The 15,454-nt window shown below is 36.7% G+C and overlaps 2 protein-coding genes across 2 annotated transcripts; both read left to right on the top strand.

Moving 5' to 3' along the window:
• Positions 1-2,249: 2,249 nt before the first annotated feature.
• LOC122026642 lies at positions 2,250-2,642 on the top strand. Its single transcript, XM_042585373.1, has one exon. The coding sequence runs from the start codon at positions 2,250-2,252 to the stop codon at positions 2,640-2,642; it is 393 nt and encodes a 130-aa protein (XP_042441307.1).
• A 2,650-nt stretch (positions 2,643-5,292) lies between these two features.
• LOC122026643 (vacuolar-processing enzyme-like) lies at positions 5,293-5,932 on the top strand. Its single transcript, XM_042585374.1, has 3 exons — positions 5,293-5,397; positions 5,465-5,653; positions 5,750-5,932. Exons 1-3 carry the CDS (start codon positions 5,293-5,295, stop codon positions 5,930-5,932), a joined length of 477 nt encoding a protein of 158 aa, XP_042441308.1.
• The last annotated feature ends 9,522 nt before the right edge of the window (positions 5,933-15,454 follow it).

Below are 15,454 nucleotides of genomic sequence, written 5' to 3' on the forward strand. Positions count from 1 at the left end.
CTAAGATTGCATCAGTGGATAACCTGGTAGATCCTTTCACTAAGGTCCTTCCGGCGAAAGCTTTCGATTGACATGTTGAAGGAATGAGAATCAGATGTATGGCAGCGTTTATGATAGCATAGTCTTTTAGTATAAGTGGGAGATTGTTAGAGTGTATACTAAAAGCCTAACTTTTTGTAAACATTTATTTTGAAATAAAGAATCACATTGGTCAAATGTTTATATTTATGCTAAGTGTAGTTGCTCAATTAATTTATATTATAGATAACATGGTGTGTGGTGTCACACACAGAAGATAATGTTATCAATTCTTTATAAATTATAAACAGTTGCTCACAACTAAGTTGGATAGGAATAAACCATTGGAATAGTCATAGTGTAATTTGGTATTAGTTTATCTTGACTATAAAATTACACTAGTACACTCAGAGTGTATTGTGTAACGAGCCGACCCTTTGGCCTCTTGGGCGACCCTTGTGGCGACCCAACTGGCGGCCCTTATGTCGTCGACCCATTTGGCGACCTCTCATGTCGTCGACCGACGACCCTTGGCCGTGCCATTACTCACTAGGACTTTTCACCCCTGGCCAGTGGATTTTTGTCTCCCCCAGGATTCGAACTCTAGACCTCCAGGCTTAAGTACTAGAGTTTATGAATCCTGGTAGCCAAGTGAGGCGCCACTGCAGATCATAAACTCTGATAGGAGGTTCAGAGTTCGGGAGGCAAAATCGAGTGAAACGACGGGTCGTCGGTTAACGAGGTGAGGTCGACGACGCCATTCGCCGAGGTCGAACAAAAAGGCACCTTTTATTGTAACGACCGACCCTTTGGCCTCTTGGGCGGCCCTTGTGGCGCCCAACTGGCCCTTATGTCGTCGGCCCATTTGGCGACCTCTAATGTCGCCGACTGACGGGTCGTTACTCACTAGGACTTTCCACCCCGCAGTGGATTTTGCCTTCCCCGTGATTCAAACTCTAGACCTCCGGGCTTAAGTACTAGAGTTTATGAATCTTGGCAACTGAGGCTCATTGGTTGCAGATTCATAAACTCTAAGAGAGTTCGATCTGGGGAGGCAAAAATCCATTGTCGGGTGGAAAGTCCTAGTCGTCGGTCGACGACATGAGGTCGCCAAATGGGCCGACGAAATGCGCCAAGAGGGGCGGGTCGTTACAATAAAAGGCGCCTTTTTATTGTAATGACCCGGCCCTTTTGGCCTCTTGGGCGGCCCTTGTGGCGGCCCAACTGGCGGCCCTTATGTCGTCGGTCCATTTGGTGACCTCTCATGTCGTCGACCGACGACCCTTTGACTGTGTCATTACTCACTAGGACTTTCCACCCCTGGCAGTGGATTTTTGCCTCCCCCAGGATTCGAACTCTAAACCTCCAGGCTTAAGTATTAGAGTTTATGAATCCTGGTAACCAAGTGAGATCATCTTCTTTGATAAATTTCTTGGAAATTATGAATCCGTTACTCACTAGGACTTAGCCTTACTTATATCTGATAAATTTCTAGACAAGTTCAAGATATCTTCTTTGAAATATGAATATTGATATTTGGTCTTTAAATTATGTGAGTTGTATAGGTTGCTACAGGTTGAATAATGGGTAAAGGCATTCAAATAGATTATCCACTATAACAAAAACTCTCATAGACATCGGTGGACCAACAATGATTTTAAGCAAAAATCGATGTCTTTGAGTATTTTACACCGGTTTTTTCAAAAATTGATGTCTATGAGCGCAGATTTTCGCTCATAGACATCGGTTTTTTAGGCGATGTCTATGAGCGCCTTTTTTTCGTTAATAGACATTGATTTTAACAGCAGTTTTTAAAATCCGGTGTTAATAAATTAAAATAAAATATTTTAATTTTCCCACTTGCCAAAATTTGCAACACTATGAAGTTCCCTCCAAACCTAAACCTATATCCCGCCCCTTCATCCGACCATCTCTCTCAGCCTAAACCTAAACCTAAACCTCTGACCATCTCTCTCAAACTCATCTCCCTCTTCCCCTTCCTAGATCGACGCCCCTTCCTCTCCTGATCAGGATCAAGACACGATGCCCTTGCTTCTCCGTCCAATCACATTGCATCTCCTCCAACTCCTCCCTTTGGGTGAGAAGAGGAAGCCTTCTTCGCATTTTGGTATGTTTTTTTTCCACAACACTTGTTTTTATATTCCGCAGTCAAAGACTTAGCTCTCCTTCTTGCCTTCCCAAATCCGTCGGGTTTCTCCTTCCCGATCGCCATGTCCTCCTCCCTCCTCCTCCTCCTTTCTCTCTTCTTCCCTTCCTCCATCTCCGCGGCGGTGACTGCCCAATCGTCGGCCTTGCCGTCCAACAGCTCCACTGTCTACGACAACCTCCAGGAGTACAACCTCCCTCCCGGCATCCTCCCCGACATCGTCAAGTCTTTCTCCGTCGCTTCCAACGGCTACTTCGTCATCGATCTCTACGGAGAGTGCTACGTTAACTTCGAGTACGTCGTCTACTACGCCCCACATGTGTCTGGCTTCCTCGGCTACGGCTCCGTCTCCAACCTCGAGGGTGTCCAAATCCAGAGCTATCTCATCTGGTATGGTGTCAGCTACATCAAGGTCGACCTCCCATACTCCGATTTCGTCTACATCCAGTTCGGCTAGGTCACTCGCAAGCTCGGCATTGACCAGTTCCAACACATACACTCTTGCATAGGGAATCTCTCTCTGTTTCAGCGCGCCAAAAAGGTTGTCCATTCAGCGTTCGAGGTAATGCCACTGTGTAGTTTCTGCGTTTACAATCGATTTACTTTAGTCCATGAGTCAGAGAGACTTTCCAAGTAGCAAAGGTTGCAGGGAGAATTTAAAAGGGCTTATTTTATCCTTTCTTGATAGAGAAACTAAAAAGAATCCAGCTGGACTTCATTGATTCAATGTTCTTGTGAACAAGTGGAACGATGTCTTTAGTTGTATGAGAATTACAGACTCTGTCGATCTAACTTTGAACTAAATCTTGCTAACAAAACAAAAAAAGAAGAAGAGAGAAATAGATAACCCTAGTAGTTTTTTCAATGTTCTTTTTGTCATTTAGTATAATTCAGGGAAATATTGAAGTATAGTCCTGAAATTGGTCAAAGAGAATCTCTTCCATAGATCTTGTTTCTTACAAAGTGTTTTTCTTTTCATTAGTGTTATTATAGATCTATCAAAACTTTTATAGGGATTTTCCGAGCTGCTCCATTGAGTCAAGGAATTAGCAAGTTTTAGTTCAAAAAGCAACAACAACAGAGCCATAGATACATGAATCACCATATGAATCTAATTCATTCTTGTAATAGACTAATTTCCAAAGCCTCTTATTCTTTGATATTGTACGGGGAAGCAAGCCCCAATGAAGCAAAAGTAGGACCTTGGCAACAACTTCCACCATACAAAGCCATTTGGACAATGAGGAACTAAACTATAGATGTTTGCCCTTTTTGCATTGTTAGTGTAAAATTTCTCATATCTTCATTCTTTTTGGCAGTTCTGAGGAGCTAACCTTCATGTGTGACACAGAGTGAAGGTGAATTTTCCCTTCCTATTGCTTATAAGAAAGGGCTTATATATGTTTCAGCATTGTCAAGGTAAGAGAATATAGATATACTGAACACTATAGCATAATTAGTTGATTTCCAGAAAATTCAGTGATAACCAGTACATCTATCTTTCCTTGCCTTGAAAACTGGTTTTTGAACTATAGATATATAGAGAGAATATCTGCAGAGTCAATATAGGCATGGGTCATGTTCATTTTAGTTAGCATCATGCAGTGACTTTGCAATCCTGGTTAGGATGTTATGGACAAAGGAATCATAATTAGCTCAGATGAATATACAAATTGAAACTGTGACTCACAGAATCTTGGACAGATTTCACAATGCTGCCAATTGAAACAATGACTCCCTGTTGGCGTATTACCTCAATGGTGACTTTGCCTTCCTTGCCAACTTCACAAATCATTTATTAATTAACTCTTTTTAATGTTTTCATAGATATGGAATTCCATAGGTTGTAATAGATTTATTAATTAACCCTTTATTTTATGCAAGTATGTCTATGATGGGGAATTTTGTTATTGGTTATATATTGAACCATTTTTTTCCATTTCAGAATATTTTTGTTCTCCAACTTTGAGCAAGTCATGTGAAAGAAAGAACCATACTGCCCTTTTTTACAAGAATTTTTGTAAGAAAGCAGTTGCAATCAAGATGAGTTGTAAATTTTACATATACTGCTTTATGCATTTCATTATACACTCTAGTCGGTGGACTTCAATTTTTCCATGGAGTATGTAAGTTTGTCATGCACTATTCATTCCCTTGGAAAAATGCTTGAAATTAACAGAATTTAATCTCTATCGTACATAATTTCCATTCAGGATGACAACAGATATAACTCAAGTAGAGGTGCACATTTAAATCTCAAACGTGCAGAAAAAGCTCACATATTGGTTAACAAGATTCCAGGTATGATTTGCACAACCTTGATAAATTTAATTTTAGGTAAAATAATGGCATGTAGCCATGAGGTAAGGAATGTATCCGATCCACCTGGTGAAATAGGTTTGCTTTTTGAGTAATTATGATGATTTTCTTTTTTTGTCTCCCTTTTACATATTTAACATACACTTGGTACTTGGACACTTTACAGTGACTGCTTGTGATTTGTTGATTATTTTTTACGTTTATGTGCCTTATCTGATGATTCTCATGACTTGCCTTGAAACTAGGTAGTAGTAAATTCTATAATTGTGTGAGTATAGCTGATGGGTAACTTTTGATTACAAAATGTGTATTATAACCAAGTTAAGGGATTTTTTCTTCCCTTCAAATGGAGTCCAAATTAGTCCTTTTGCCGTTTGGATACAGAGAAACTAGGAGAAAAGGTGTTAATTATCAGAAGGCTAACTTGTCATATTAACACGAGGATCAATTTGAAACTATTCAACCCTGAGCCTAAAAGTTTATGTTAGCATGTATGTCATTTGAATGCTAATTTATGGGTTTTTTTTAGATTGTTCTGTTAGCTGAGTGGCGCTAATAATTCTGAATTATCTACACCACAGCTAACTTTGCATTGGACTGATAAAGTGATAAAGCATTTTAAAGTCTCTCTTTCCATGTATAATAATTAAATTCTTGGTTGCTGCAGCTCTTGTTGATACTCTGGTCGGTAAGACTCATGCTTGGGAGAAGGATCGTGGCATGCTATTCATGTATGACAGTGTTCCACTCCTCTCAGAGTGTCCACTTTTCATATGTAAGTAGGAAACATGGCAGTTTCAATTGGTTTTAACTATCAGTATTGTCTTTCAACTGATTTAAACCCATTTGTCGATCTTTTCATGCAGTTTCCATCTTTCAACATTGCAGATTCTGTTTTGGAGCACCTTTTTAACCCCTTGCATTGTTCTTATATCTTAACAACCTAGTGTTTGCTTTCAGTATGAAAGATTAGAGGAAGGGTCAAACAAAAAGAAGGAAATTCTCTCGGAGATCACTGAGATAATGATGCATAGAGCACACCTTGACAGTAGCATCGAACTCATCGGCAATCTAATTTTTGGATCGGCTGTTGCACCTTCAGTCCTCAAAACCGTGAGGCCATCTGGTCAAGCTCTGGTTGATGATTGGGTTTGCTTGAAAACAGTGGTAAATATTGTGCTCTAGCGTATTCATCTTCACAATCTATTTTATTAAACATGACCATGTGTTAACAAAAAACCTTAGGTCCAAGCATTCGAGTCGCATTGTGGATCGCTCACTCAATATGGTATGAAGTATATGCGAGCTTTCGCAAACATATGTAACGAGGGTGTCTCGAAGGATGCGATGGAAGAAGCTTGTGGTAATGTTTGTGGAAGCTACAACTCAGCTAAGTGGAGTCCCTTTATCCATAGCTACAGTGCATGATCTTGTATCTCAAAATTGCACGTATAGTGCAATGTAAGCTCATCAGTGCTCATACATAAATATATACACACTGCAGTAGGAATAATCATATGCTTACTTAAACTTGTTCAAGGGTGTTGTTTCAGATAGCCAGAGCCACCTAAAATCTCGGTCTTGATATTTTAATTGACAATGCATGTTAGCTAATATAATTAATTTAAAGTGGTAATTGGGTCAATACTGGAAGATGGTTATAGAATTTTAGTATTTATAAAGTTTGAATGTATTCTTGAGGTAGTCTCCTAACGTGAACTTGCTCAACATTGATTTCAACTCAATTTGATTGTTCAAGGTGGAATTCTCTTCCTCAAATTTTGATACAGATTTTTCTTAAGTTTTGACACAGGTTGTATCTTGAATCTTCTTGGTAAGTCAAATTCAGTCTTCTCCTTGAGTTGTATTGACAGAAACTACATCAGCAATGCATTATTAACTGCATGTATTATTCTTCTTGAATCTTCTTGGTAAGTCAAATTCAGTCTTCTCCTTGAGTTGTATTGACAGAAACTACATTAGCAATGTATTATTAACTGCATGTATTATTCTTCTGTTTTTGTTCTTTACTGTAGTTAAGTAGACCAAATGATACTTTTGTTTGACATATTAGAACAGTGGATGTTTTAACTCAGAAAACTAGGCATTTGAAGGTGAAAAGTGGTGAGATTAGGGAAATGAAAGGCGCAAGAAGAATGAAGTAGTATAGCAAGTTGAACAGATTCTGATTCTCATAATTTAATGTAGCCTCAGCTTGATTTTTGACTCACGATGTTCTACCTTGATTCTGATATCTATTAGCTTTTGATGTAAAAAGAATGTTTGTGTATTTTATTAATACTGTTGTAAGAAGAATATTTATGTAATTTATGAATATTTGTGTATTTTATGGATACTGTTGAATGAAGAATATTTGTGTAGTTTGTGAATATTTGTGTATTTTCTTGGTTATTGTCGGGTTTTCACTGTTTCGAAAATCAAATTTGTGTTGGTAAAAAATATTGATATTACATCGGGTTTTCATCGCTGCAAAATTGGTGTCATTAACTAATATTATATCGGTCGTATACCGCTGCCAAAACTGGTGTTATTACCATATAGTATTACATCAGTTTTACACCGTTGATGAAATGGTGTCGTTAAGTGATACTACACCGGTTAAAAATTGATTCGAAAACCGGTGTCGTTAAGTGATACTACACCGGTTTTAACCCGATGTCTAAAATGACAGACCTTTTACATCGTCTTCATAGACATTGGTCGAAAATGTAATAGACATCGGTGGAAAATTGATGTCTATGAGGAGTTTTGTTGTAGTGATCCTTGGTGTTTGTTTGGTCACTCATATAAGTTTTGATGATGAGCCACAATGACCTAGTTTTCTCCTATCAGAGAAGAAATAGAAACACTGTTAGCATGATTCTACTAATCAATCACTCATATTATCACCTTCGAAATTTGTGTATTCATGTTTAAGTCCACATAAAATTTCTTGTGAAATAAACATAAGTGAAATAAATATAATCAGTGGAATAACTTGTAAAGATACATAGATGGCATTTTCTTTAAATATGGATTCAACTTGTGCAAGTACACTCAACAATGGCTCTTAGAAGTGAAATTAGCTAGTTTCTCCTAGCTTCTCCTATTATTAGAGATGAAACAACAACATTGGTAACCATGTCTTCAAATGAGAACATGAAAGCTCTGATGACTCTTAGAGATGTAGCAACCTAGCCTTTTCTTCTCGGAAGTGAATAAACAATAATTTGTCACCTTAATTCTAGAAGGAGGACATAGGAATGGTGATATTTAAAGAGAATTTGAAATTTAAAATATTAATAGATAAATCTACAAGTTTCATTACCTTTTCATCATATTTTTAGGAGTAGCTACTTGTGTTCATGGGGTATTAGGAGTAGCTACATGTATTGATCAACTTAAGCCTCAAACTATGACACTTGCATATTTTGAACTAGTCATGAAAACATGTATATGGTTGGAAAGAGGGGATGATGTGCTCTCTAGAATTCCTTTTACATTATATTTTTCGTTCTCAATCTAGATATACTAAATATTTTCCACATCCTTCTCAATCTATTATGCAAAGAATTCTTTATTCAGCTTTATTTATGCTTATACTCCAAAGTTTGGATGAATTTTGTGTCTTGTTTTTTCTAAGTAGTGAGGACTGAGTCATGACTATCATATTTTCATTTCATAGGAAGTAAATGACAATTTTGATATGAAAAATTGCCAACTAATATTTGTTTTGTTGTTAGGCTTAGTGACATTATATTAAAACATGAAGGGAATGTTAATCACTATTCTTTGTGGATTCTCAATTTTGTTTTAATATTTTTACATAACTTGAATATGGGTAGTGTTGATGATGAAGATGATGACGATATGTTGTTGATACTCTTTGATAATGATGGAGGTTAGTACTTTTGTTTGGCATGCAAAGAGTAACGTTTTAGTTATTATTCTGTTACTTTGTTTATTATTCTTGTTGAATGCTAACATCCTTTATTACATAATAAGCATTCAACTAGAATTCAACCTATCTTCCGTTCATGGATATATCATTAGATTTTATTACATTAGTTGTTATTTTTAGATCATTAAGCCTAACTCCCTCACTGTTGGAGTATAAATGCAGGTATAGTATATGGTAATTTTTCATCACTTTCTATAAAAGGTTTAAAGGTGATTGATAAGGATGTCAGGTTTTAGTGTGTAAAGGTGTAGTCTTAAATCTAATTTGGGTATATGATGTAGGCTCAATTTTAGATATTTCTTTGTTATTTCTCTCAAATCTAATGCATTTTGTATTTTTTTCCATTTCAATTTGCAGGAACAATCAAAAATCAATATTATAATGAATTTCAATATGATGAAGTTAGAAGTGGATAGAGCAAATTTGTTTGCTTGTACCTATGTGCCTAAATAGGGTGTGCACATTGGGATAAATATTTGATTTTTCGATGTAGATTTTTTGATGTAGATTTTTTGATATACTTGTGGATACACTTTTGATTTTGTGGATACATTTTTTTTGTTATACTTATGGATTGGTGAATTTAAACTTGTGAATTTGTTAATATATAATTTTGGCTTTATACTTATGAATTGGTGGATATAGACTTGTGGATCGGTGGATATAAACTTATGGATTCGTTGATAATTACGAAGTCATTTCTTATCAATTACATCAGTATAAAACAAAACAATGAAGTATTTTAAATCAATTATTTTGTCAATAAATGTAAACTGTGAAGTAATATAATATCAAATAGTTCGACAAATATAAATTATGGTGAAGTTATAAAATATATTTACTTCGATAATCAATGTAAATTATAAAGTTACATATCATCTATTACTTCGACACATTACAAAACCAACGACGTAAAAGATATTTTTTTACTTCAGCATCAGTCCGACTTTGAACCGATTTTGCCTCCTTAAACCGGTCAAAGACTTCACTAATTTCATATATATGACTTCAGTGATAAGACGAAGTAAAATAATTCCCTTTTACTTCATGTGTGTCTACTTCGGTAATTATCTATTTATGACTTCGGTTAATATTCGAAGCATAACAAGGAAATTCACATAGTGATATTTATCAAAAGAGATTATTTTAAATATTAAAATATCATTTTAGACTATTTATGATAACAAATTTTAAAAATGTCATCATATAACATAGTATTGTATAACCTAGTTTCATGTTTTTTTTCCCCAGCTGTTATTTTTTTTTTCACCCACAACACTGTACTCTCAAGCACCGATTCTTTCTTCTCGATCCCTAACTCTCCCCGTCGCCGCTCCTGAGATCACCCATGCTTATGGGCCCCTCCTCACCCTTTCTCCTCCCTAACCTGCTCTTGTCATCGCCGCTCCTCTCACCCACGCTCATCATCTCTATCGCTGCTCCTCTCCCTTTCTCCTTCCTATCCTGCTCTCACTGTCGCCGCTCCTCTTACCCATGTTCACGCATCCCTATCACTGCCGCTACCAGCCACCATCCTCTATCGTGCTTCTCCACCATGATTCCTCCATAGCATTGCCTCCACTACAATTTCTTAGGCTTATGCTAATCTTTTGAATCCTTAAATTAACCAAATCATTCTCCTTGTCATCAACGACCAATAGAGAATTCTGAGAACCTTAAAACCTCCTCAATTACAGGAATAGAAGGAAGCACATGGTGGAAGTTTTGGTCTAAGAAATCTGAAGCTTTAAAGGTATTTCCTTGTTACTTGTTATCTTTTGTTTTTTTTGTACTGATGATTTTTCATGAAATTCGAATACTACCTCCATGAAAGTAAGACTAATTGATTCCCCAACTATACAAGTAATTTATTGTTGCATTGTTTGTAGTTTGGAAAGGTGTCTGATATAATTTCAATACATTCTTGTCTTATTTTCATGTAGTCTTTAAATGATTACTTGGAGTTTATTTTATTCACATGGTTCTAAATGGTCGTAATTGGAACTACAAGCTAGCATATCTGGATTGCAGTGTTGATATTTAACTGAAATCTTTCTACCATCTTTTCAATATGTCCATTGACTTCTTCCTAGCTGTTTATTTTGTGCTTCACCCAAAGAGGGTACCAACTACCTATCTGGTGAATCCTTGAATTTTTCACAGACAACAACAACCTATTTGTAATCCAAAGCACCATAGTTTTTCACCCTTATTTAAGAATTCATGGCTCAATTATGGCAGAAAATTGTTTAATCATTTAATACTTCCAATGGTCTGTCCATTTGAGATTCATGCAAGACTAATGAAAATACATAATCAACAAGTGTAACATTAAAACCAACAGTAGGCACATATAGCAAAGCAGGTGCTATAAGCTTCATGAAAGACCAACACATGAGTTCCAAGCATCTTGGTCGAATTACATCTAAGTATAGAGGTTTTATTATATGTTTTATTAATTACTTGCATTGTCAATTAGATGTCTAGATTATTAGGTTTTGTTTAGGAATTAGACCAATAAAATGATCTAACTATTTGTTTAATTATAGACTAATTTAATGAATCGCCCTATAACTATTCATCAAATTGTTGAATTATATGCCTATTGAGTATAATTTTATTGTTGAATTTTAATTATCATCAAATTGCAAGATCTAACACAACAATTAATTTTAGCCTCTCGAAATGTGCTTGATTATTTTTTACATTCAGATTTGAAATAGTAGAAGCAAAAGAGATTGAAGGAAGCATACAGTGAAAATTTTGGTCTAAGAAACTTGAAGCTTTAAAGGTCTTTCCTTGTTACCTTTCTTTTTTCTAGTATTGTATATTTTTCTTAGGCGAGGTAAATTATGAGATACCACAGATTGTTGTATCTTCTTAAGTCATGTTGTTTCATTCTAGATTTATAGAGACTTATCCCACGTCTCTTTAAATTTAAATTTAAAATGTATTTGTGACCTACTGTCCTTATTATACTTGAATTTCACTTGTGACAAAGTTCTTTATTTATGAGTGTTAAATTTAGTATATATATATTTTAAAATTTAATAATCTATCATAATGATAAATTGATTTTAATAAGTATTTTTTTTGTAGAATCATTATGGATAAGAGTTGAATATTTTTACCGAGACAAATTGAGGAGTATACAAATGGTGTTGAAAGTTTCTTACATTTTGTATTTTCTAATACAAATATAAATGGAATGATTTTATGTTCTTGTATATGATGTAAGATTGGTATATTTATTTTAAGAGAGGTTGCCTTTGATCATTTGACGGTTGATAGATTTATCAAAGGTTATTATACTCATTGGGTAGCTCATGGAGAGATAGCATATAGTGCATCTACAAACTCTACTTCTGTTCCATCTAGAAACAATGCAGATGATATGAAAGGTTTAGTTTATGAGGCATTTGGGATCTCCGAGCACAATGTGTAACAACCCAAATTTTCTCATTGCGAGTCCTAATAGTACTTAAAAATATTTAGAAATGCTTTAGAAATATTCTAGAGATTTTTAGAAATTTTTAAAGTATTTTTATGTAATTTTCGGAGTTCTTTTGATATTTTTACCAAAAGGAAGAAGTTGCAAAAAAATAAAGAGGTTCGACCGAGGTTCGAACCCACGACCTCCGACCTGGTCCAAGACTTAAGCGAAGCGCGATAGCCAAGCGCCCAAGCGGGTCGTGCTGATCAAAGAAGGGGTGGAAATAATTTAAGAAATAGTTAGATAACAGAATACCCTAGTTATAAAGAGAGAACTTAAGTTTTTCCCATGACCAAAAAACCTTCCTCTTCCCTTCTCTCACGTACGCGGCGTCTCTGCTCGGGCGAAAACGAAGCCGAGCTAGGGTTTCGACTCTGGCGGCCGGCCAAGGGTCGATTCCGAGAGCCTCTCACACCATCGTGATTCCCTTGCTGAGGAGAACACGAAGACGTGAAGAAGGTGTCGGGATTTCAAGTTTTCTCCGAAGCCCTACAAGCGATTTCGGTTGTAAGTCCAAGAACAAAGTAAGTGTTTCTCACCTGCGGTAAGAGTAGTTCTCGAATCTTTATTTTCTGTAAAGTGTGCGGCTTTCGAAGTTGCTACCGTGAGTCACAAAAGGGAACAAAGAAAGAAAATTTGTATAGGTTAGGCATGTAATTTAGATCCTTCTGCCCTTATGTTAGCATTTCAGATTTAGACGTTTTTTTCTGATTAGTTTATATTTGGCCTTTCGGTTTTGGGTTGTTGCTAACAATGAGCATGAGGTAAGTTGGATTTTGAGCATGTGTGTTGTTTTCGTGGATTACTGCTGTTAACAGAATTGATCTATATGCATGTAACATCTTAGTATTAGTTTTTTTCCTTCTTGCTGTCATGTGTAGGAATAGGCTTCTATATGAGTATGCAGTAAGGTTGTTTGTGCCTATTAGATCTTTTATTTAGAGACATATGGGGAGTTGCAAGTAAAGCAAGATTAAGTTTTTATATAGTATCTCAAATTTCAGAATTAGGGATCAGCAGCACGTCAAGTGCTCGAAGAAATGCCGAGGCATTTCGTGTTAAGAGTATTAATAGATATTAAGTATTTTATTTTAAGAGGCTAGTACCCGACTTCCGAGGTTGTCGTTAAACAAATCCAGGTGACCGATTCCGAGGTCTCGGCCCTGGTAAGACCAAGGTCTTCACCCTTGTAAGACTGGCGGCTCACCACCCCAGTCTCTATGAGGGAGTGTGCTTTAGTACTACGCCTAAGCCTAAAGAGGAAAAATTTATTATTATTTTGAATTATAAGATTTGAACAAATGAAAATAAGCGTTATATAGGTTTTAAATTCCATCAAGTTTCAGTGTTGTTTGTGCTACGTATTGGATATGAGCAGCCCTAATTTTTGGGAGTAATCAGCTAGGTCTTTTAGCAGTTCATCTAAACATGCAGTTTGTTCCTTTCGGAACTCTATAGTATGAATAACGTGTGTTAACTATGCTGTTAGATCCTTGTCATTGTTTTGTTATACATGCAGTTTTAGATTTGTTAGTTGTGTGATATAGCATTACAGTACAAAATTTTCCTTGTAAATGCTGAGCATGAATAACTCTAGTCCAAGGGTATAGTCCAGATTTTCTGGTTTTGTGTTATTCCACGAGCAAGAATAGCCACTAATTGCATGTCAACTTTAGATCCTTTGCTGGGTTATAAACGAGTGTGGGCAATTTCTCTTTTTGTAGCAGTGCTGTTTTGGTTTGGTTGTTGGCTTGAATGAGGGGAATGGTTTTATAATGGTGGGTTTTACAGATTCGTTTTGTTTCCCTTGAAGCTTACTGGACCGAACAATGCTTACTAAAGCATTTTAGATATTACTCACTTGTTAGATATTTCTTTAAGCATTTCAGATTGTTTTAGTTTTTGTTTGTTATAGATCTTTATATGCACATTGATTTTTGTGAGTAGATAGCGCTTACTAAGCATCTGCTTATCGTTGCATTTCCTCTTACTGCAGATAAAGGGAAAGGAAAGGTACAGTGAAGGAAGGCGACAAGGAGGTGCGGGATGAATGTGTGATGTTTGGACTATGGAAGCCTTGGGACTTAGTTTAATAATTCATTAAGATTTTGTATTCAGAATGTTGGAACTATCCTTTCATGTTGCTGGATTCACTTATTGAATACTTTATATTTTAGAACTCTTCCTTTTAATTGCTGTGCACATTAGTTCCACAAATTGAGTTGTATCACTGTGGCATGCATATACAGACTGATATGTTTTAGTTGTGAATATATGCTTGAGTAGAATTTTTTAGATGAGTCATGCATGTTTGCAGTTGCTACTAATTGCATGTTTTTCATTTTTGAGAGTTTTAAGTATTGATATTTCATGTGAGCAAGATTAATTAAGTAAAGTTAGTAATACAGTAACGTCCCATCCTCACAGACTAGTAGAGAGGAGGGTGGGGTGTTACAAGTTGGTATCAGAGCAGTCCCCATTCTCCAGCATTACACACACATCAGCATCAACCTTGCCGTCTTCAAGTAAGAAAGTACTTAAATTCCTTTTAGTATGCCTTTCTTTATTAATTGCAGTATAGAGAATGTAAAATACAGGAAATAGGCGAATATTAATAAGGGAATTTTTGGAAATTTTTCGAGAATTTTTCGGAACACGTATGGATGAGTTTACGGGGATAAAACTGGGCCCCAGGAAAGCCTGTTTGGGTTACTCCATTTAAGTGAGGAAATATTTATATTTCCTTTTCTTTTTATATTTTCTTTTTCTTATTTCTTTCTTCTCTCCGTGCCCTCACCCGCGCCTTTCTTCTTCTCTCACGCTGAAGCTCTAACAGTCGCGGCAGGTCTGTTGGAGCAATCCCAATGGTTCGTGGGACCATGTGTTTTGGTGTTTGGGCAAAAGGGTTTAAGTTAGGATTACCCTTGTTATTTGATATGTGTACTTGAGTTGTGCAGGACTGCAGGTGACACATGTGACTCAGGTTGACGGCTTTGGGTCCGGTGAAGGATGGAGCATCCGAGGGACCGTGGACAAGGCAGCGAGGACAAGGGCCGAGGGAAGCGACTTCGAGGCATACGCGAAGGATGGCGTTGGGGACGAGCCGCGGGCTTGGATGCATCCAAGGGACGAGAGCCAAAGGAAGTAGGCTTGAAGGCAAGAGGTCAAGGCTGCAAAGAAGAGTCAAATGAGTCGTGAGGGTACGAGTGCATGAGAGATTGTACTCGGAGTAAAATCCTAGTTTTAGGGTTTTACTGTAGCGGCACTGTAGCAGTTATTGTGGTGTATGGACCAGTCGACTGATGCACTGTAGCAGATAGCCGTTGAGAGAGTCGTTGGGCTGGCATCAGTCGACTGGTGCAAGGACCAGTCGACTGATAACGGGCAAATCAGGTTCTGATTTGTTCCAAGCTCTATAAGAAGGAGCTTGGTATAGCCGGCCAAGGTGGCGAAATTAGACTTGGTTAAAGCCTAATTAGTAGTCACCAAAGTGCTC

This window comes from Zingiber officinale, chromosome 10A (genome assembly GCF_018446385.1).
Source record: "Zingiber officinale cultivar Zhangliang chromosome 10A, Zo_v1.1, whole genome shotgun sequence".
Taxonomy (NCBI): domain Eukaryota; kingdom Viridiplantae; phylum Streptophyta; class Magnoliopsida; order Zingiberales; family Zingiberaceae; genus Zingiber; species Zingiber officinale.